This window comes from Chelonoidis abingdonii, chromosome 7 (genome assembly GCF_003597395.2).
Source record: "Chelonoidis abingdonii isolate Lonesome George chromosome 7, CheloAbing_2.0, whole genome shotgun sequence".
Lineage (NCBI taxonomy): Eukaryota > Metazoa > Chordata > Testudines > Testudinidae > Chelonoidis > Chelonoidis abingdonii.
Window position 1 is genome coordinate 2,994,082 of NC_133775.1, and position 23,213 is coordinate 3,017,294.

General features: G+C 46.3%; 1 protein-coding gene across 4 annotated transcripts in view; it reads left to right on the forward strand.

Moving 5' to 3' along the window:
- RNF220 (ring finger protein 220) overlaps positions 1 to 23,213 on the forward strand; it is a 338,401-nt gene that overhangs the window by 303,725 nt on the left and 11,463 nt on the right. For all 4 annotated transcript variants that reach the window (XM_075067568.1, XM_032765616.2, XM_032765614.2 and 1 more), the window contains 2 exons: positions 17,097 to 17,205; positions 18,567 to 18,641. In XM_075067568.1, the coding sequence (XP_074923669.1) occupies positions 17,097 to 17,205; positions 18,567 to 18,641 (184 nt within the window). The remainder of the gene's footprint in view (positions 1 to 17,096; positions 17,206 to 18,566; positions 18,642 to 23,213) is intronic.

The window sequence follows — 23,213 nt, forward strand, 5'->3', positions numbered from 1 at the left end:
AGATTCCAAATAACTTGATCTCGGATTAGTTTGAAATCCAGTTCCTTCTCCAAATCGACCTGTCCAGACCTGTGTCCCCTGCAGACTGGAGACTTCTAACAGCTAAAGCAGCTTTAAGACATGCTAGTGCATGGGTAGGTGTTAGCTGAGGGAATTCCCTGCTGCCCCTGACCTCTCGTCTTTGGACCTTTTTTTCTGTTTTAAAACCTCTCTACCCATGAGTCCCAGACATGGGTGGTCTGCACTGCTCATGTTCTACATATATCTTCTGATTTCATACTTATCAGTGGGTTGAAAGCTAGACCATAGAATTTTGGGACTTCACGACAACAGCAATAGGAGGCCTATCTTTCAGAGTAGCCACTCTTGTGTTTTGTGTTAGAGATGTTGAATCCCTGAGCAATAATCCTCTGTCTCAACCCTCCTTTAGTTTGTTGCTCATCCTTCGTAGGGCCTCCTAAGTTCTCCTTAGAGTCAGTGACTCTCTACCCTCTCAAATCCACTCCTGTTGAAAAGCTGAAAGCATTTGACCGTTTCCAGAACACTTGAGCTCAAGTGATAAATTGACCTTGCCTCCTTGATCAGGTTATTAAAACTTGAGCTAGAGTCCTTGGAAGGATCCCCAAGCACTTTCAGATGACGCGTAGAATAACTTCATTGTGAAATATGTGTATCTGTCCTGTCGCATCATAACCCTGCCCCAGTTCAACTCCCAGTCCTGCTGGAGCTGCTGGAAGGCAGGGAAAACTCCTTAGAAATTACAGGTAAAACCTTACTGGCTTATTGACTCTTCCCAAGAAATTCCTCGTTTAAAGGAACGAGGAGAGCTGAGACGCTTTTATTTAAAGGCCTTTATTTCCATCAGGATCAGAAAGTAAGATGGTGTTGGAGGTGGATTCCCACCTTTCCCTTTTTTCCCTGTGAGATCTGTGTGTGATAAATAGTTCCTGTCCTGCTGTTTAAGGATCCTGGATGCTCTGCATGTTTGTCTGTGTAGGGGGGTTTGTGTTAAATTAATAGATTACAGCGATCAGACCTAGAATCCTACAGAAAGCCGGGGAGGGTTTCATACTGTCTGGCTGCTTCCCACTCTGCTGAGGAGCCATGATATATGGTGACCCAGCCCAACAGGCTAAATTGTGTCATCTCCAGTTCCTGTTTCTTAATCTGGAGCTAAATTGGTTTCATTTTTCTTGTTTTGGATGGTGCTTGCAGTGAGTTCTAGGCTGAAGCACTTTGCTCCGTTGTTCATAACTTTAATTTTTGCTTTTAAATCTGGATGTTATTGATTGGTGTGTTAAGCTCCATGTAGCATCTGATTAGCATTTTAAAAAGTTTAGAAGCACATGGTTTCTCACCTGTGTCAGAGCTGTGCTCTCCATTTAGAACAATGGGTAATAAAGTTAGTAGCGATTCCATTTATTGATCCTACTGTTATAAGAATGACATTCCTTCCCCCCTTTCCAAAAATAAGTCTAAGCATGGAGAGTATTTTTTTAATTAGCTAATACAATACAGTACACTGTCCTTGTTTTGGCATGCCGCTAATGTGCTTTGGTTGAAAATTAATGGAATTTGCACTTCAGGCTTCCTTAGAAAAGACTCTTGCAAGCAAATTGACAAGCCTAGAGATGCTAGGAAAGTCCACACTAGTTTTCCTAGCTCCACGTACCCGGACAGGTCTCCATTGTTTTCCATACCAGTGACCTAGCCCCTTCCATCATCTGTGTTTGAACGTCAGATGGTAGCCCTGGTTGACAAGATGGAACTAGGATTGGTCTGGGGACAAATCCCTCTACACTCGGGACGTCGGGATCTAGTGTGACTTTCCAATCTTGACTCCATTAACTTTCTGAACCAATGCTGTTTAGTTCTAAAGGATTAGTAGAGGGGGCTAAGGGGGATTGGGTAGGGAGAAGAGTGGCTTAAATCCTCAGCAGATGGGCAGATCTCCAGACGTGAAACACACCTCTGGACTGGAGACACGGATTTGCATTGGGCTTGGAGAGATTAATCGATTCCTGTAACTGTTCAGACATGTGCCCAGTGTCCTCCACTAGCAGTAACGTTCTGCTGGGTCTCGTAGTTGTGTGTCACGACTAGCTATGAGCGGCAGAAGCTGTAACCTCTTTTCTCCCTTTCCCCTCCCTTCCAAGATGTTACCCAAGTAACCTGGCGCCATTTTGAAATCAAGGTTCCCAGGGGTTAAAAGCCAGCATCTTAATTCAGAGTGCCAATGTTCAATTTTGCTTTCTGCCACCAAACTAGATTGCAGGCCAGCAAAAGAGTCTGGGTTAGTGGCCCGCTGGGTCACCTCCCATTTGTTTTCCTCAATTTTGTGTTGTCATAAATTCATTCCAGTCCGTTGTGGTTGATCAGTTTATCTCAGTCAGGGCAGGGAGCGCTGCTAGCATGATATATGACATGAAACATTGTAGCCAGCCTCTCCATGAATCACTCCAGCTGTTTGGTGTCAGCATGAAAGCAAACAGGCCCAGGCTGCTGAGTGTTGACTGCGATGAGCTCAGTATGGGAAGAGACATGACGTATGAATGTTTATTTAATAATTCTCTAATATTTCCAGCGGAGTGTGGCTGTGCCTTTTGGGGGGTGGGAGCGGAGGGGAGGTTGAAGGGGGAAACTCTAATCTGTTGGGGTGGGTCATAAATCAGGCAGACAACCTCATTAATCAGGGATGGAACAGAACTGGAAGGAGGTGGGACTCGAGCTGCCATCCGTGTTTGGAAGGGGCTGTGCTCTTATTTTTTTTCATAAAACAAATCTTGTTTTGGATTCCAGTTAGCGCCATCAGTCCTGCTCGTATAATAGCACATCGGAGCACCAGGCTGTTTAAGCAAATGCGCTACCTTTGCTATAAAGCTTGTGATTTAAGCCCAGCAAGCATTAAATCCCTTTATAATTATCTTCTTTCTATAACACTTAATGCTCATCACGCTCCGCTGCACGAGCTGCTTGTTGGGCTAAGGAGAGGGTTTTAGAGAAGAAAAGCCATTGCGTTTGGTTCATTTTCATTCACACTCTCCCCCCCCCCCCCCCCTCACACACACACCTTTCTGAAGCAGGTTTCAAAAAACACCAACTTCAGGGGAGCTCAGCAGCCCTGGCAAAACTAATGGAATTGGTTAATATTGAAGCAAGCTAAGCTGCTGGGTTGGCTTGGTGTGGACTGAAGAGTAATCGCTGAGAGCAGCACATGAAATAGCAATGTCTCTCTTCAAGGGACTTCTCTCCTGCTCAGACCCAGCGCTGGAGATGGGAGCAGGGTGGGTGTGAAGCCAGAGGATTATCGCTGGCCTAAAAAGACAGATCTACCCTTAAATCAGCATGTTGGAGGGGACTGGAGAGAAGATGCCATGAATTCACACACCAGGATAATCTCTCCCAGCCCCATCTCTGTAGATACTGAACCATTAATGGGCTTGGATGCCAGTGCAGAAACGCAGATGGAGAAGAGTAAAATAATATTGAGGAGGTGCTATAAGTGCACATGGGCTCTACAAAATAGAGGTAGGGTCCCTGCCTGGAAGAATGTACCATCGGAGGGCCTGATCTGCGGTTAGGTCCCCAGGGATTTGCCTGCACTGAGTCAAATGCAGGATTAAAACCCAGGTTCAGACAAGAACAAGAGCAGTGCCCAGTATGGGGCTGGGTTGAGGCCGAATCATGCAGTCACTGGGCAGAGGGCCGCACCTGTCTCGGGGAGTTGCGCTTGGATTTTTTAAAGGTTGTGGTTCTCCTTTGAAATGCCATCGCCAATACGTAATAAGTGCACAGAACTGATGCCACTGTGTAACGTTGCGCTTCAGAAAGGCTGGTGAATAGGCTTCAGGGTTCATGTAAGGTCGTTAATCTGTGTTAGCGGATCCCATGGGGCTGAAGTTCAGAATGAGTTTGTCAGGGAGGAGAGAGCTGGGCTGAGATTCTTAACTAAGCCCCTTGTCTTCGAGCTATGAAGAGACATTGCCTGTACAGGTAATAGTTTAAAACAATAATATCACCATGCCAACCTAGCACTGTCTAAATGCTGGTTAGTCTGAGATAGATAGCAATTCATCTGCAGCCCGGCAGGGCATAACTCAGCCAGGCAAATAACCAGGGGAACTCCGAGCTGTCAGTGAGCCTGGTATCTCCCTTTACTTTAGGTGCACCCAGGAACACGGGGAAATCTGCTTCCCTGGTAACGCTTCCTCTGTATAGCCACGTTCTGCAGCTGCCCATAGTGGAGGAACTATATAATGCTTTAGCTCAGGGATAGGCAACCTATGGCACATGTGCCGAAGGCGGCACGTGAGCTGATTTTCAGTGGCACTCACGCTGCCTGGGTCCTGGCCACTGGTCTGGGGGGCTCTGCATTTTAATTTAATTTTAAATGAAGCTTCTTAAACATTTTTTAAATCTTATTTACTTTACATAAACGATAGTTTAGTTATATATTATAGACTTATAGAAAGAGACCTTTTAAAAACGTTAACATGTATGACTGGCACGCGGAACCTTAAATCGGAGTGACTAAATGAAGACTCAGCCCAGCACTTCTGACAGGTTGCTGAGCCCTGCTTAGATCCTAAAGGCCTCAAGCTGTAAGTCTGGGGCCAGAGCTGCAGGTTCCACTGAGTCCAGTGCCTGGCTCTGGGACAATTGTATTCCTCCTGCCACAACTAATCAAGGAACGATGTTTTTGTGTCAGAAGTGCAGTTCTGGCATCTTTGCCCTTCAAGCCTCTCTCCCCTTTCTTTTAAAGTTTCAGAAATGCTGTTAACTTTAATTTGCGGAGTTGCTTCTCGAGAGTGAAAAATCAATGGGGGGCTATCACAGTGTGAAATTCGACTGTCACTGTTGAGCTATAGAGTTAGCAAGATGTCTGAGAAGGTAAAAAATAAATTGTGGCCCAGCAAGTCCTCAGCTGTGCTATTTCAAAAGGGATCTGAGGCTGATGGGCCGTTAGAGGGTATTTCAGTTAGATGGATGATGATTCCCTGTGAAATATTGGGGTTATTCCATAGGTAAGAGAAACTTTAGCTTATAAAACACAAACAGCTGCCTTCTTGCCGTTTAATTCTGCCCTCGGATGTGTGAGCAGCTTGTCAGAGAGAGAAGCTGGCCCTAAAATCAGCCTTTTCCTCTTAACGATGCCTTTGATGAGGGCCTCTTGACCTCTTTTCAGTGTTTGTCATATTTCAAGGATTTGATTGAATGTTTTCTCCTAGATTGTAAGCTTGATGGGGCAGGACTGCCTTCTTCGGGAGGGTTTGTGTGGTGCCTCACACACTGGGGCGCCTGGGCCCTACTGTAATACAAATAATGAATAAGAATTATTAATCATAGGCTGAATTCTGAGTTTGATCATACGTTCCCATATTCATTCAGCTCGCTGGAGGATGGAGGTTTCAGCAGGGTGTGACCAAACACCCTGTCCTGAGCGATGCATTGTCAGCTAGGCCCTGCTTCATTAGTGGACCTGGCTGTGCTTACCTGTTATGTACCAATTTTTTACGTGGCCACTCTATAAAATAGTGCTTTAGTTTTGTCTGTACTAACTCCACTAAATAAGGGGCTTGGAATATGGATTTCTTCCCTTCTGAGCTGTTTATGGTCACAGTCAGGCTCCCCATCGTGCTAGGTGCTGTATAGGCTCAGAGAGTCCCTGAGCCAGGGGTTTTACCGCGTAACACATTTCTAACTGGTACAATCTATGTTAACCCAAATGGGAAGTGAGTAGCTGGGGCAGATGGGGAAATGGCCCTGTGGATAACCCATTATTGCTCCTCAGCTATATCTCTTTCTGATGGGTTCTGGTTTCTTTCTGCCTAACACTGCGTTAAAATGCAGTATAAGGAAACATCATGTAAATACAGTTGGCCCCTTCGGTGGCTTTACGCTGCCTTCTTTTCACAGCAAGGGAGCTGGCTGGCTAGCTTAAATGCCACCAATTCTGGTCCATTCGTTGAGCACACAAGGAGACATTGAATAACTTAAGTGTAAAAGTTCCAGGGCCGGCGGTGTGATTCCAGGAAACTACCTTGGGGAGATGATGTTATCGTGACGCCCTGGTAACTCCCAATCAATTATCATTAATTGGAAGTTCTGCAAAATGTATCAACTACAGGCTAAAACCCCTAGAAAGCTGCAAAGCTCTTTGAATTCACGATGCTATGGTCGTAGCCTGGAAAATTCTTGTTTCCTTCAGCTGTTGGATTCTGTCCCCGGAGAAGAATTTCTGTCAGAAGAATTTCATTGTGCAGAGAGTGGACACGAGACTCTACCAAGTGCCCCATGTTCTGAAGAACCTCTCTTAGCCCCAGGAACTGGCCATCCCTGTTTTACTTTGGGGCATCTATGCTTCATCTCAACAGGGCCAACCATCCAGTCTACATACAAGTGTAGATTACGGCCACCTTCCTTCTTTAAGATAGAAGCGCGGCCTGTTTAGACTAGAGATCTCTGCGTGACGTGCCCTGTTGTAATCCAAATAGGTTCATCCTTAGGGTACGTCTACACTGGAGCTGGTTGTGCAATTTCCAACTCTGGCAGATATACCCACATTCTAGTGTGCTAAAAATAGGCATGTCTGGGCAATGAGACAGGACCACTAAACCAAGTGCAATCCTGTCAGAAACACTAGGTACATGCTCATGGCAGCTAGCTCATCCCACCCCTCACACCATCACAGCAACACTGCTATTTTTATGCTATTTTAACTCAATCAGAACTAGCACATCTGTCTACCCAGGCTGGAAGTTACTCCTCCAGCTCCAATGTTATCTATGCCCTTAGAACAAGATGGAATGCTGTCTACTGCAACCTGTCGTCTCCGTGTGCCACGGCCCCACATTAAAGAGGAAGGCTGCATTTTCAAACTGCGCAGGCTGTCCTTGGAGGCTTCCCCTGTGTTGCAACAGGGAGCTTGACACCTATGCATGAACCCCACTAGAAATACTTTTAGCAGCACTGGTATGACCTGGCATATTAAAATATCAGATATAACATTAGCTATGTTTGGGATTTTGCCTAGAAAATCATTTCGTAAAATGGCCATTGCTGCTTCAGCAGAGAATCTTACTACATCAAAATAGTCATCTGGTGTAAGACCTTTCTTTGATAGCCGCAGCTTCTTCAGTAGAGCAATGCGACTGCATTTATTTTCTTTTTGGAGCAGGGGAATAGTCTGTATATCTGAATAAGGATGACCCTTGGAGTCTGTCTCCCAGATTTCATGTAGAACTGTAATCACTCAAATGGCATACTTAGAATTTTGGCGTAAGCTCAGTGGTTCTCTAACCTCCTGTTTAAATCATTCTCGGTGGCCAGTGGATACTATATAGCCCTACAGATGCCTCTAAACATCCTGACTCGGAGGCTCCTTACATTCTGAATGTTCAGTAGTGCCATGTGGTTCCGTTTTGATTGGGGCTGGGCATGTATCCTGATAAAATGCAAGCCAAAAAAAATGAGCCAGTGCCTGAATTTACTCCCTGCTTCTGGAAAGCCATTTGTTGGGCTCTGTGTGCAGGGGAAGTGTGAAAGCGTAATTAATTCTTCTGAAATTTAATTGTTTGGGGAATCTATACCCAGGTCCCAACTAAGTACGGCTTAGAATGCCTCCCCACAGTGGTAAGCCCCGCTCAGTGCTATTGCGATGGTGCATGCAAGTGTAAGAGAAATAATTCCTTTGCAGGGAGAAAAGAGACAATGTTTTTGGTTGCATCAAGATGAAATTAGTCAGAAGCGAACTCCAAGCTTGGCAAGCAGCTGCTGGCATTAACAAGTTGTGCAAGCAAGTGTAAAATAGAGGCGCTCGTGACTCCTAGAGCCTCCGCCCTACATATGTGTGCCCTTGCGTGCACCCCTCTCCGAATCCACAACTTCAGACACAGAAATTAGAAGGCGAAACATTGTATTATTCATAACTTGGCAACCAGGAGCCAGGGCACTTCGCCAAAATAAACTATCCCCTATAATTACAGGTGAAGCAGCATTCTTTAATATCTCACCATACAAAAACACACATTAATCAAGGCAAGAGCGCTTTTTTTCCCCTAGAAGACAATAAATTAGCATCCGTGCCAATACATGTGACAGTCCTTTACGGGATTTTAAATCAGCCTTTTTAAGGGAGGCTAGTTTATAAACAAACACAATAAATGAGATTTTCAGTTTGGGGATGGGGAAGCTAGCGTCTCAAATATTGACATCTTGCCGGAAGAGTCACTTGCATGTTGGCACTCCCAGAGACAATAGGCTGGATCCTGAGGTGGTGCAAGTCAGCGTTGCTCCATTGATTTCAGCATCGCTAGGCAGATTTATACCTGCTAAGTATCTGGCCCCTTCTATCTTGGCTGCTCATCCAGTGAAATAAAATCCCAGCTTATCTGCCACACTGGTAGCGCGCACCTTCTGGGGTGGCATGTAATCAGTCTGCCACAGATGTCTGACACCTGAATTCCTGCAAAGTCCTGAGGCTCTTGAATTGTGCACCTGTATCATGTTTGCCCCCTTTTAAAACTCTCTGGCTAAAAAGGTATTTATGAATGTAAAAGGTTCTTTTTTGCATTGCTGTTGGTCACATGCTGGTTTACCTTTGTGTCCAATCCCGCAGTCCTGTCCACACGAGTGTGCAGAGCACCAGAGACTTCAGCAGGACTCCGCATGGGGCTGCCCAAATGGATCGGTACAGGATCAGGGCCTTTGTTCACACTCTCGCCAGTAACGTTGAAAGAGGGTGACAGGCTGGCCTGTCAGCTGAAATGTTTTCAACTCTTTGGTCCTCAAAAACTGAGCTTCACCCTTAACAAGATGAAGTAGGCTGTGCCCTTTAGATGTGCAGGACTGTGGGGGTGAGAGGCAAAGCTACCTCCTCATGCTGTGCCATTCCTTGATTCTGAATAAGTACCTCAGTCACTATTTAGACAGCACCAGAGCTATGCAGGGGCTTTACGGACTAATAAAACCCCATGCCTACTCCACAGGACTTGCACTCGAGCTCAGACGTAAATTGAGTGGTGGGAAAGAAGGGAGTGGGGCGGGGAAGGAAGGTCACAACGATGTGCTTGTGGATTTGCATTGTTTTGTTGGTTGCATCATGATTCTATTGAATCAAATCCATTCCCTTACCCCAAAATTATTCCATTGTAGGCTAGTGACATGACCCCTGCCCTCAGTGAGAGAAAATGGAGTGTGTTTTCTGTCCCTATCAGCTTCTTGAGGAGAATAATGAACAGTCTGTTTAAAAAACAATTGCCCACGAGTTTGTTTGAAGTACGGTAAATTCTCCACCTGCCCTCAATGAAAACACAAATAAATGTGTAAGGAAGAGAAGGGAAGGTCAGAATATCAAGTGTCAAAAGTAGCTCATGAAATTTTATTGGTGATGCATTTAATCAACGCTAAATGTTTTGTACAAGGTGCGTACAAACCGGAGCTGTAAAAATTGATGGAATGTTATGTACAGTGTGACCATTTATGAAGAAGGGGAAATTTATACCCAGCTGAAATAAACAAACCAGAGGGATGTTTTATGGAGCGCACACAATGACAAAGTTCCTTGAATGAAACCCAAGGGAGGCGGAGCCCTCTTTCAGAGCCTGCCATGCCAAAGGCTTCCCTGGCCCTCATGTTGTTGTGGTTTGCATCACACCCTGAATACACAGGGGATTGAATGCAGTGGCATTCTTCTCTGTCTGTTATGTGTAACTGTCCTGTGCAATGAATCCCTGCTGAACTGCTGCAGTAGGCATCCTGCAGGGATGAAGGCGTTTCTCCCTACACACAGCTCTGATTCCTGAGCCTATCTTGATCTGACATCTCTTGCCGCTTTTCCCGAAGGGCAGTCTGTAGTAACCTGCTGCGAAGGGTTCACAGAAGTGAGTCACGCTGACATCAGCATTGGTTTTCTTTTGGTCAAGTATTTTGTTGAGAAAGCACAATCCTCAGCATATTGAGAGATTCCAGGGTTGTAGAATCAGAGATAATTTAATTAACAGAACTATTTGTAATTGCCCACTGGGACATCAGGTGGGAATTGCTTGGTTTAATTTGAAGAAACAAAGATTGCATGCCTGCAAATGTTTGACGATGACCATGGGGCGTGGGGAGGGAGGGTTGGGGGTGGGAACTTGACTCTCCTAACCCATCATAGCTGAATAATGATGCTAATTGACTTACACACGGATCATTGCATAGTACATCTATGTCCTCCTGCTCTCCAGTACCTGAACAGAGCGGGTGTTCAGTTGGGGTTTGCTCGATAGTAGTGGGGAGGAGTGTCTCTCTTTTTCAGTGTAGAAAGAAAACTACTGTGAACAACTCCAGAAATATACTTCTGATGCTGTTTTTAGTTAGTCTCCCAAATTGTGTGTCCCCAGTTCCATAGAACTGCTTCCTGTCTTGCAACAGACACAGCCGCCTCTGCTGTGGGTGACTGCATGGCTGACCACGAAATCCAGTGGCTAGACCATGAATGGCATTGGTCAAAGCTTCATCTTCAAGGAAGCTTTAGATGCCTCTTTCCCCTGCCACAGGTCACATTGCTATGGTTCTCCAGCCAAAGGGCAGATACTGTGCACCTGTAAACATTGTGAGCATAGGACCCTCCATCTTGAAACTGAGTGAGCCAGCTTCATAGTGCTCCTGGCCTCTATTGGCTACAGGATGCAAGAGACAAGTGTGTTCTGGATACTACCACTGGGAGACGCAGCAGCTAAGCAGCATGCGTGTGTAGTGATGACTAGGTGAAATGCTGGTGCCAGAGGCCGTACCAGACGTGCCCTCACAGCTGCAGTAGCAATGGTATGCCCTAGATCTCTAAGTAGTTTACCAAAGCTGAGGAACGTGGTTGTCCGCATGTGTGAAAAGGTAGAACTGGCATGCAGACGGGTCAGATGACTCTTCCCAACGTCACACAGGAAGTCAGCAATAGAGCTGTGGCTAGAACCCAGGAGTCCTGACCTCCCACCCCGTGCACTATCTGCTAGTTATTCTGCTTCCCCTGGCCAGCAGGACAACTGTACATGAGCTGCTTTCACCCAGCAGTGGCTGACTCCCTAACCCTGGTTTTACTTGCTTCTTAAGCACTGCATAAGCCACTCCCAGCCTGCTCCAGACAAATAAGTGTAAGGGGTGGGGGATATCTGGTGGAGCTCCCAGTTTGCCTGTTGCAGGAAGAATTGCGGCGGAGTGATGCTTAGCTTTAGGATACAAGCAACCGGTTGATGGTAAAATATGTCAGTGGAACAGCTGGTGTTCTCAGTGGCATGGCCACCGCTGGAGCCCCAGGCACGTGGGAAGCGACTCCTCTCTCTTCCCCTCCTTGGAAGACGCTTCAGTTTCCTGTGTACTAAGGTTCTCCCGTGGACCTCATTTCCTCCCTCTCTTTGGAAGCAGCAGTGTGAGTAGCGCTCGTTTTGTTTGGATCCTGAGCCTCCTGTCCTTTGTTTCTGCTGCTCCAGGAGGCTTTCCCGAAATCGCAGCCACGAGACGGGCGCTTATGGCAAATACTTTCTGTCGAATCACAAGATGGGGCAGGGTCTTATCCACTGACTAGCTCCTTAGGATTTGTTCTGGGGTCGAGCTTGATGGGGAGGAACAGGGAGGTTAAAGGCGCTAGTGGCTGAGCTTTGATCAGAGCTCGGAGAGATTGCACTTGTTAAAACTCCATCTACTGAATGCACCCCAGCCTTGTTAATAAATGTATGTTTAACAATGTCTGGAGCGTATGAAGTGATAATAACTAAATCGATAGCTCCCACATTGATTGTCCAGGATCCCAACAGCGTGACGCACACAGCCATGCGGTAATTTTCCAGCTAACTAGTGCCCTGATCGACAGCCCTCCTATTGATTGGCCATTGTATCAGGCAGGCTCTGAGCGCTATTGCTTATACCTCTATTCAGCGTCCTTTTCTGATTTCATTCATTTATTACTGGACAGGTGCAATTATCTCAGCACCAATGAGATCAGCCCTTTAGACTTCTGCCAACAAGCCATTTGCTATCCCCTCCAGTTGCACTGGTAAATTTCCCTTTCAAACTCTGACCCTGATCGGACTGGGACTGAGGTAGAAACACTCTGTTTTAATGTGATCATGGAAGAGTTCAATTAGCACTGAAGTTTTCCTTGTCACCCACCTCTACTTGGTTGCCTGGCGAGACTCTGGTTTCTGGCAGAGCTCGAATGCCATCAGAAATCTCTGTATGCCTTTCATGAGACAGAGGGGAGAATTCACCTCCAGCGTCGTCTCGCTGTATCCTTCAAAGTTCAAGTGCAGCAGCGCCTGGGTCAGATGGGCAAGTGAGAAGACTGTTGGCGGCCTGTCCTGCATTGCAGGCTAGAATTGGAGCTGCGTGAGCTCTCCACGGATTGTGTCCGAAGAATGCTCTGTACTGATTGTTCCTAACCCCACATAGGCCTGCAGCACCCCTTCCATCTGCACCCTCTTGAGCGTTGGTTTTGCTCAGAAAAGTGACTCTGAAGCACCTTTGCTACCCAGATCCATTTCCACTGTAATTCCTAGCTACTTGCTTTACTGCCACACCCAGGGCTTTTCATCACGTTGGCTCTGCCCAGCCAACATGGCAGTGGGAGAAACTAGCTAGACTCCATTCTGCTTATGAAGAGCCAGCAGAACGGCTGTCTGAGTTATGTTTCCAGAGCCTTGACTAGAGGTGGTGATTACTGATACACAAAGCAGCAAGTACATGGGTGTGCTGGGACTGCTGCTGCTTATCCCAGTCATGATGGTTTCACTGGCCCCTGCCTCAGACCACTTTGTGTCCACCGGTTAGCTCACGATTTGCTAAATAAGTTCTTTAGCACAGGGAGTGGCGTCTGTTACTGGTGTTACTAGGATACATAGAATAAATTCTACATTCTCAGATCGTGGGTTTTTCTTGCCGTTCTTCTGACGTGGAAGGTGCATAGATTTGACCTGAAATTAACTTGGAATGACTTGTAAACTGCTCCGCTGTTCCTCAGCCACGAACTCCTTTTCTAGCCACAGCCCCACTGCAATATCCTGTAAGAGGTTTTAAGAGGAAAGTCAAAGGGCAGTTAGTTATGTCTACACGGTGGAAAGGCCAGTGTTTCTCCTCTTCCTCTGGAGTGAGACACCCTTCTCAGTAGCTCTCAGCATGCATCCCATTTTCTCAGTGTTTCTGTTGCCTCAGTTGCCAGCTAACTCTTTCTGTCGGTCTTTTGGAATCGTGAACATGTCCTCACCTGTCCTTACGACGGGGCCTGTGTGACAATATAATGCTGCCTGTCAAAAGTGACCCCAGGCAAACGGGCAAGCCGGGCTTGCAAAGCTCCTTGATACAGCGTCTGCAGCTTTGGGTTTCCGCTCCATCCCCTCTCCTTTTCTCCAGTGCCAGTAGGCTGAAAAGCAAGACTTCATTTAGCAGAACACCATTGCGTCCTGTCTGTCCTGGTGCAAAATGTGGCATTCATGTCCTGAGCTACCAGGGCTAGTATCCCAGCAGGGGCAGTGCGCCTGTTTTTAGTTGCACACATTCCAAGGCCAGACGAGACCATTATGATCATCTAGCCCAGGGGTTCTCAAACTGTGGGTCGAACCCCAAAGTGGGTCATGACCCCATTTTAATGGAGTCGCCAGGACTGGCTTAGACTTGTTGGGCCCAGGGCTGAAGCCAAAGCCTGAGCCTCATCGCTCGGGGTCAGAGTCTGAGGGCTTCAGTCCTGAGTGGCAGGGCTCAGTTACAGGCCTCCGGCCGGGGCAGTGGGGCTCGAGCTTTGGCCCCGGCCCCCCACCCAGGGTGGCAAGGCTTGGGCGGGCTCAGGCTTTTTCCCCACCCTCCTCCTGGGGTCACATAGTAATTTTTGTTGTCAGAAGGGGGTCGCGGTGCAATGAAGTTTGAGAACCCTTGAGACTCTAATCCGATGTCCTGCATAGAACAGGCCATGGAACATCTCCAAATAACTCCCAGAGCAGGTCTGTTAGAAAAGCATCCAACCCTGATTTAAAACATTGACGATGGTGGAGAATCTGCCCCAACCCTTGGGACACTGTTCTAGTGGTTGGTTACTGTCAAGCTTAAAAAATTATTCCTTATTTCCAGTCTAAATTTGTCTAGCTTCAACTTGTAGCCATAGCATCGGGTTCTGCCTTTCTCTGCTAGGTAGAAGAGCCCATTATCAAATATGTTCCCCATATAGGTACTTATAGGCCAGGGCGGGCAGACTTTTTGGCCGCGTCGGATTTATTGATTCATAGACTCTAGGACTGGAAGGGACCTCGAGGGGTCATCGAGTCCAGTCCCCTGCCCTCATGGCAGGACCAAATCCTGTCTAGACTATCCCCGATAGACATTTATCTAACCTACTCTTAAATATCTCCAGAGATGGAGATTCCACAACCTCCCTAGGCAATTTATTCCAGTGTTTAACCACCCTGACAGTTAGGAACTTTTTCCTAATGTCCAACCTAAATCTCCCTTGCTGCAGTTTAAGCCCATTGCTTCTTGTTCTATCATTAGAGGCTAAGGTGAACAAGTTTTCTCCCTCCTCCTGATGACACCCTTTTAGATACCTGAAAACTGCTATCATGTCCCCTCTCAGTCTTCTCTTTTCCAAACTAAATAAACCCAATTCTTTCAGCCTTCCTTCATAGGTCATGTTCTCAAGACCTTTAATCATTCTTGTTGCTCTTCTCTGGACCCTCTCCAATTTCTCCACATCTTTCTTGAAATGCGGTGCCCAGAACTGGACACAATACTCCAGTTGAGGCCTAACCAGCGCAGAGTAGAGCGGAAGAATGACTTCTCGTGTCTTGTTTACAACACACCTGTTAATGCATCCCAGAATCACGTTTGCTTTTTTTGCAACAGTATCACACTGTTGACTCATATTTAGCTTGTGGTCCACTATGACCCCTAGATCTCTTTCTGCCATACTCCTTCCTAGACAGTCTCTTCCCATTCTGTATGTGTGAAACTGATTGTTCCTTCCTAAGTGGAGCACTTTGCATTTGTCTTTATTGAACTTCATCCGGTTTACCTCAGACCGTTTCTCCAATTTGTCCAAATCATTTTGAATTTTGACCCTGTCCTCCAAAGCAGTTGCAATCCCTCCCAGTTTGGTATTGTCTGCAGACTTAATAAGCGTACTTTCTATGCCAACATCTAAGTCATTGATGACACAATTTCCAAAATTGTGCCTCCCCATCTGACCCCTCCTGCTTCTCGCCCCTTGATGGCCCCCTGGGACTCCTGTCCCATCCAACCCCCCCGTTCCCCGTCTCCTGATCACTCACAGAACCTCTGCCCCGACTGCCAATCCAACCCCCTCTCCCCCCTTCCTGACTGCCCCCTGGGGACTCCTGCCCCCATTCATCCCCCCTGTTCCCAGGATGTCACCCCCAGGCCATAGTTTGCCCACCTCTGTTATAAACTGTAATCAAGTCACCCCTTAACCTTCTCTTTGTTAAGCTAAATAGACTGAGCTCCTTGGTTCTGTCGCTGGAAGGCAGGTTTTTCTAATCCTTTAATCATCCTCTGGGCTCTTCTGTGAACCCTCTCCAATTTATCAACCTCCTTTTTCAGTTGTGGTCCCAGAACTGGACACAGTATTCCACCAGTGCCAAATACAGAGGTAAAATAATCTCTGTACTCCTATTTGAGATTCCCCTGTTTATGCATCCCAGGATCATATTAGCCCTTTCGGCCACAACGGCACAGCGGGAGCTCATGTTCAGCTGATTATCCACTACGACCCCCAAATCTTTTTCAGAGTCACAGCTTCCCAGCACAGAATCCCCCATCCTGTAAGCATGGCCTGTGTTCTTTGCTCCTAGATGTGTATTTTACATTAGCCATATTAAAATGTACAGTTTGCTTGTGCCCAGTTTACCAAGCAATCCAGATCGCTCTGTATCAGTAAACTGTCCTCTTCATTATTTACCACTCCCCCGATTGTTGTCATCTGCAGACTTTATCAGGGATGATTTTATATTTTCTTCCAGATCACTGATAAAAATGTTAAATAGTGTAGGGCCAAGAACCGATCCCTTCAGGACTTCACCAGAAACACACCTACTGGATGTACATTTAACAATTACATTTTGAGATCTATCAGTTAGCCAGCTTTTAATCCATTTAACATGTATCCTGTTAATTTTATCTTTCTAAATTTTTAATCAAAATGTCACATGGCACCAGGTCAAACGTCATACAAAAGTCTGAATATATTACATCAACACTATCAATCAAACTTGTAATTTCGTCAAAAAAGGGTATCCAGTTAATTTGGCAGGATTGTTTTCCATAAATCCACATTGATTGGCATTAATTATAATCGCCTCTAGTCAAGTCCTTTAATTCTTCATTAATCAAGTTCTTTGTGACTTGCTCCATTATCTTGCTCAGGATCGATGTCAGACTGACAGGCCTATAATTACCCAGGTCAGGCCCGTTTACCCTTTTTAACTATTGGCACATCATTAGCTTTCTTCCAGTCTTCTGGAACTTCTCCAGTGTTCCAAGATATATTGAAAATCAGCATTAGCTGTCTAGAGATCTCCTCAGCCAGCTCTTTTAAAACTCTTTGGATGCAGGTTATCTGGGCTGCTTATTTCAAAATGTCTAACATTAATAGCTTCTGTATAACATCCTCCATAGGTACTAGTGGAAAGGAAAGAGTGCTGTCATCATCATGTGATATGACAACTGTTGCTCTTGAGAGAAACACACCTTCGCAGCTCTAAGCAGCACTTCGAGCTTTGTTGGAATGGCATTTACATGGAGAAAGAAGGGAGTAAAGGGGCGTGACTCCTGTTTCCACCATTTAGTTTCTGCTGGAACATATTGTGTATCATGTTACCCACCCACAATCCTCTTTTTCAGATCTCTGCAGAGGTGTTACATGACTGTGTGTTTGCCAGAGCTTCTGGCTGAAAGAATGCAAACCATGGGCTTCTTAATAACCCTCCATTTCAAATAGTCCTTTGCGTATGCTGAATTTGTTTCTTTGGACCTTGTCACTGCATCTTTTGCACCCACCAAAAGGACCATAAATTTAACTTTTGTAAAGCCTGCCCGGTAGCCCTGACTTTCATCATCTCTTGCAGAATTACAGAAGACTCTGCAGTGACGACATTTGAAGCGTTAAAGGCTCGTGTCCGGGAGTTAGAAAGGCAGCTTTCCCGTGGAGACCGCTATAAATGTCTCATTTGCATGGTGAGTAGCACTCCAGTTGTGGCAATGAATCAGAAAACGTTTCGGTATCTTTGACTTGTCTTTGCTGAGGTGGGGAAAGGGGCGAATCCTACTACTCTGGTAAGGTGAATGCACCCCTGTCCTTACACAAGTTAAAAATCTCTTCCTTTCTCTGGGCAAATGTGTCGCAAGTTTCTTTCCAGTTTCTGTGTGTGTATATCAGTTATAACATTTCATTGGTGTTTGTAGCAGTCTGCATTAGGAGCAGAAATTTCTAACTTCATGGGACAACATTCCCCTTTCAGACTGACCATGCAGCACTCCCAAGTGACCGTGTTCTCCTCCTCCTGCATGTGCAGAGTTGCACATCCGTAAGGAGAGGAGACTGCTTGATTTGAGACCCACTATGTGGCTTGAAGGCAAGAATTTTGCCTGTGCGTTTAAAAGTTGCTTGTGTTATGTGTGTGGTGCCACTTTGGCTTCCCTAAAGAAGGGCTGCAGCTCCCTCTAATGGCTCAGAACCTGCAGCTTTTTGCCTCTCGCGTTTGGTTTTATTTCCGAGCTCTGTTTGTCCCATGGTTCAATAGAAGAAGAAAATGTTGCTAGGATGATGGAGTTGCCAGTGGAAGAGCTGGCTCTAGCTGGATCAGACAGACTCCCATCTCTGAATCTAGGCAAGACATACAGTCTGTTGTTGATTGCTACCCTCACTAATAAATCACTTGAAAAGACTAGAGCGCCAGTACATGCCTGCTGAAATGACAGCAATATTCTCGCTACATAGCTACGCTATTCCAGCAGAGTGGGCAGTTGTGATGAGAGTTAATCTTACCCCTTATCTCTGCTCTTGCGCAGTCTGGTGACCTTTCCATTGGACTAATGATACTTGGGCACAACTTCCCTGCGATAAAAGACCCAGGGAATAACTGTGGCTGGCCCAGGGCAACTGACTCAGACTCGGGGGGGCTCTAGAATTGCAGTGTAGACGTACCACTCTAGCTAACCGGGTTGTGTCCCCACCAGGTGGGTTATGGGCTTCTGTCAGGCAAAGCAATGGCTACAGGAGACTTTCTACCTCTCTTACTCTGGAGCTAAAGTTTAGATCCCAGCTTAGTTTTCACTCAGTCCTGAAGTCAGGGAGCGTTTGCCCGATTTCTCTGCTTTGTTTCTGTCGGATGCATCGCACCTGGCCACTGTATAAGGAGCAGCTCTTGAGCTGTGTTCTTCTGAAGATGGCAGTAATGGGGAGTGTTGACTCTGGGTAACTGCCCTCTTCTCCTGCCCCCCCCCCCCCGCCACTCCAATATCCTGGTGACATAATTGTAGGCTGGGAATCGACCAGCCTTGTATGTGACAGGAATGTCTTTGCTTTTTCTCTTCAGGACTCTTACACAATGCCCCTGACTTCCATTCAGTGCTGGCATGTGCACTGTGAAGAATGCTGGCTGCGGACTCTGGTGAGGCACTCGGCTACTTTCTCATTGATGCATAGACGTCTCCCTCTCCACAGACATGTACTTACATTAGAGGAGAGGTTTTGCTTGATATGAAGTGGGCTAAGTGGGGTTCTCGTTTGTGGGGTGCCCAGCCTTTTATTAAACACATCCATCAGACTGGAGTCCTTCCGGTTTGATTTCACTGGGCGGACCTGGGTCTGAGTTACCCTCACTGAATAGTGGTCACTCTTTACTCACTGGCGGGAGGGCTCAGTGCTGGAACAGCACCACGTGTGGAATTCCTGTCGACTTCGAAAGCAGTTCCATGCACTGTGCACTTAGATCCACTTAGCTGGGATCCGCTGACCTGTGCAGCACCGTCAGTGCTGTTTCCTTCCCCTCTTCTGAATAACTGAAACAGCGTCATGCAATTTTGAACTAGTGTGGTTGGTTGTCTGAAAAACTGGGCACTGTTGTAGAAGAGGTGACCCAGTGCCCCCAGGATTTGCATTTTTGTTCGTTTCAAAGGGACATGCTTGTGTTAAAATTAATATTTTGTTAAACAAGGTGATGCCCTTTCCTTTCCTGACCCTGACTTCCTGGTTTTTCATCTGCTTTTATTTTCCCCCTTGATGCTGACCACAACATTTTCATTTCACTCAGCCTGGGCAATGGAGATTTGAGCTAGTCACTCTCACTTTGATACTCAGGCATTTGCAGGCTGCTGCAGGGTTGGGTTGCAAATGATGTACGGGGACTGGCACTGTTCTAAAAGCTGCTGCTGTTAGGTCCTGCAACATCATATTCTTACAGAACACACTGTAAACTTGGAGCTTCAGCTAATCTGGCAATGGGCTCCAGATACTGCCTTTTAAATACCTTGCCTGAGAAAAGTTACGGGGATGCTGAAATGCCTGCAGCATTGGGTATTAATAGCAACCTCAGTAACTTGACTGTCCCTGGGCTGTATTTTCTAGCTATTCAGCTACACCCCTGTCGCTCTTTAGATTACACAGGCTTTTCTAGGCATTTAGCAGCACATTGCAAAAGACTCCTGCCCAGCTACTTAGCAGTAAGGTGTTCAGATAAATGTATGCGCCGCTGCTCCTAGGTATAATCCAATTCTGCTGTGCTGGCTGCAAATGCAGCGTAGAACATTTCTGTTCCATGTTGGATTTTATTCCTCCATGTCCTTCACCCCTCTGCTCCCTGCCATCCCAAGGTGGTCTTTTAGGCCAGCAGCACCTATTGTGAGCCCTTCTGAGGCTCAGGCACACTTCAACATCTGTCAAGCCCCTTCGTTCCATTGACAGCATCTTGCGACCTGCAATAAGACTGAACCCCTAGAAGATTGCGCTCCTGGCATTAAGGGGTTAACATTCACTTCTCCAAGGAGAGGAATGTTTAGATTTGGTCTCACCCCTCCCTCCCCACACTGCTGTCTGATGGGGTAGATGGGGACTGGGTTTGCTGTGTATTGGACATGCCCTGAGCCCAGCTCTGACCAGGCAGGAGGGAAGGGAATATTCCTGCAGGACGTAGGGTTAGGTGCTGGCACTTATGTGGGGGAAGCAATTCATAAGTGGCCTCTCATCTGTTCCCTAGCCCTACCCTCTTCCTGCGGCCCGCAGTTGATTAAACCAGGGCCTTTCACGAGGCATGCTTGGGCTCTGTCCCTTCTCCCAAATCGCCCAGCCTGCATTCGCATGTTTCTAATGTAACCATTAAAATGTAGCCCGAAGACAGCAATAAAAACCCTGGAATGCGTTGGTGCTTTTGTGTCTTGATCAAAGTCAATGTGTGTAATCACGTTAAGACTGCCCTCCCCCACTCCACCCCCCATTTTTTTTTATGAATTTAATGGCATATGGCAGCTGGGCTCACTGTTTAATACTCACCAACCTGCACTGTTCTAATTAAGGTATCTCCTTTTATTTCGGGCACAAAAGAGACTTGTTTTCTTTAACAAGCGAGGAGCTGTGGGATAGTGTGTGTAATAATTGCTGCTGTTACCTTTCCCTGGATATAAAGCCAACTCCCCGGGGGGGTGGCAGGGAAAGCAGAAATAGCCTGCGCGTGCAGCACACATGGAAAGACTTGATGTGGGGAGAGAGGCAACATTTTTCTTCTATTGTGCAATAAACAATTTGTTGGAGTTAATAGGAGTTACGGGGGGGGGTGAGTAGTGTTGGGCTTCCGGCTGCTTCTGAACAGTCTGGAGATCTGCCATCCCCCTTAGTGAAAAGTCCAGATTTTCTATGCCTGTGTTTTAATATGCACAGCTGAGACCTAATGTTAGATTAGATTTTCTTATGTTATATATTAAGGCCTTAGTAACAAGGGATCAAAGTGAGAGACAAAGCTTCTAACATCACGCAGAGGGCACTTGCTGCCCGCATCAGTCTCCATGGAGCAGGGACGGTGAAATAATTTAAAAAACTTAGCTCTGAAGAGTTTCTAGAGCCAGATTGTCCTGGGCTGAGCATGCACTGACTTCCATTTGTGTCCCGGGCAGTCCTCAGGATTGGGCCCTTAATATGTCCTGCTCTGAAAAAGAGGCACTTTGAAAATGGCTTCATGGGGCTTCATGCTGTGTGTGTGTGTGTGTCTGACTTCGGATCAGATCTGCTGAGTTTATAAGTCAAAACTGGGTATAGCTTTCTACCAGCTGATCCCACAGACTCCCCCGGGGTCAGAGAGTCGTCATTGACCCAAATGTCCTGCATTTGGAACACAGCTAACAGTTCTGTGAATGAGACCTGAGCCAGCGCAAACTCCAGCTGTCCATCCTATTGCTGTGTTAGCTTGCAGCAGTGATTCAAGCCAGCCGATCTGATGGCATACACACAGGATGCAGTCCTGGTTAGTAAGAAGAGCCCTTTCTACTTACTCACCAGAATAGAGCTGTACGTTACAGGTGCATCCTATGTTTGAGAAACTCAAGAATTTGGTCAGTGCCTCTTAACGCTAATGGGAGATGCCCAGCTAGATGCTGCTTTGTGGAGGCCTCTCTGAGTTGGGGACAAACCATCTGTGCATAGAGGAACAGTCAGAGCACTTCAAACAAGTGACCATCTTAACTGTTCATCCCACTTCCTGCGCATAACCAAACCAACCGGAGCCCAAGAGGCAGCAGTTTGCATGCTTCTGGGTCTGAGTTTTCTCAGCTGTCATGCCCTTGTGTGGTTCTCAGTACGTGGGAGATTGCCAGTGATACATGTCTATATCCTAGGGCCAGTACAGTCCTGCCTGGATTTCCAGTGTAATCAGTCTAATCTTTACTCGCTTAATTTGTCTGCAGTTTCTGTTTTTGTTTTTTTTCAGACCACATTTGTGGGCTAGTTTTTACTTTATAGGCTTTTCTGTGGGGCTCGTCACTGCACTGTTTGAATTGCAGTGCCCACGCATCAGGGAAGGAAGAGGCATCATTGCCCCAGTTTACAGACAGGAAAACCAAGGTACAAACATTAAGTGATTTTTCCCGAAGTCACACTGGAAGCCTGTCCAGGATCTCGCAAGTCCTAGCCTGAGAATTTCCAAGTAAAATATTCCTGTAGTCTAAAGCCAGACGGGACTTCCTGTGTAGCACAGGCCGGGGAACTTAGCAAAAGAATTCCTCAAGCAGATCTTTTAGAAAGGGATCCAAACTAGAGTTGGAAATTGTCAGTGATGGAGAATCCACCATGACCCTTGTTAAGTTCCAGTGGTTAATTACCCTCACTGGTAAAAATTTACACCTGATTTCCAGTCTGAATTTGTCTGGCTTCAGCTTCCAGCCATTGGATCGTTTTAGACCTTCCTCAAGCTAGATTAAAGAGCCCAATATTCAGTATTTGTTCCACATGAAGGTACTTACACAGTGATCGTCATCCCTTAACCTTCTCTTTGCTAAGCTAAATAGACTGAGCTCCTTGAGTCTGTTGCTAGAAGGCAGGTTGTCTAATCTATTAGTCATTCTCAAGGCTCTTCTCTGAACCCTCTCCAATTTATCAACATCCTTCTTAAATTGTGGGCACCGGCACTGGACACAGCATTCCAGCAGCGGTCACACCAGTGCCAAAGACAGAGGTAAAATAACCTCTCTGCCCTTACTTGAGATTCCCCTGTTTATGCATCCCACGACTGCATTAGACCTTTTGGCCACAGCGTCACACTGGGAGCTCCTGTTCAGCTGATTATCCGCCATGACCCTCAATCTTTTTCAGAGTCACTGCTTCCTGGAATAGAATCCCCCATCGTATGTGTGTGGCCTACATTATTTGTTCCTAGATGGATACATTTACATTTAGCTGTATTAAAACACGCATGATTTGTTTGCGCCCAGCTTACCAAGTGATCCAGATTGCTCTGCATCAGTGACCTGTCCTCTTCATTATTTACCACTCCCCCAATTTTTGTGTCATCTGCAAACTTTATCATTGATTTTATGTTTTTGTCCAGGTCATTGATGCAAATATTAAGTAGTGTAGGGCCAAGACCCGATCTCTGTAGGACCTCACTAGAAACAGGCTCACTCAAGGACAATTCCCCGTTCACAGTTTTATTTTGAGAGCTATCAGTTAGCTTTTAATCCATTTAAGTGTGCCATGTTAA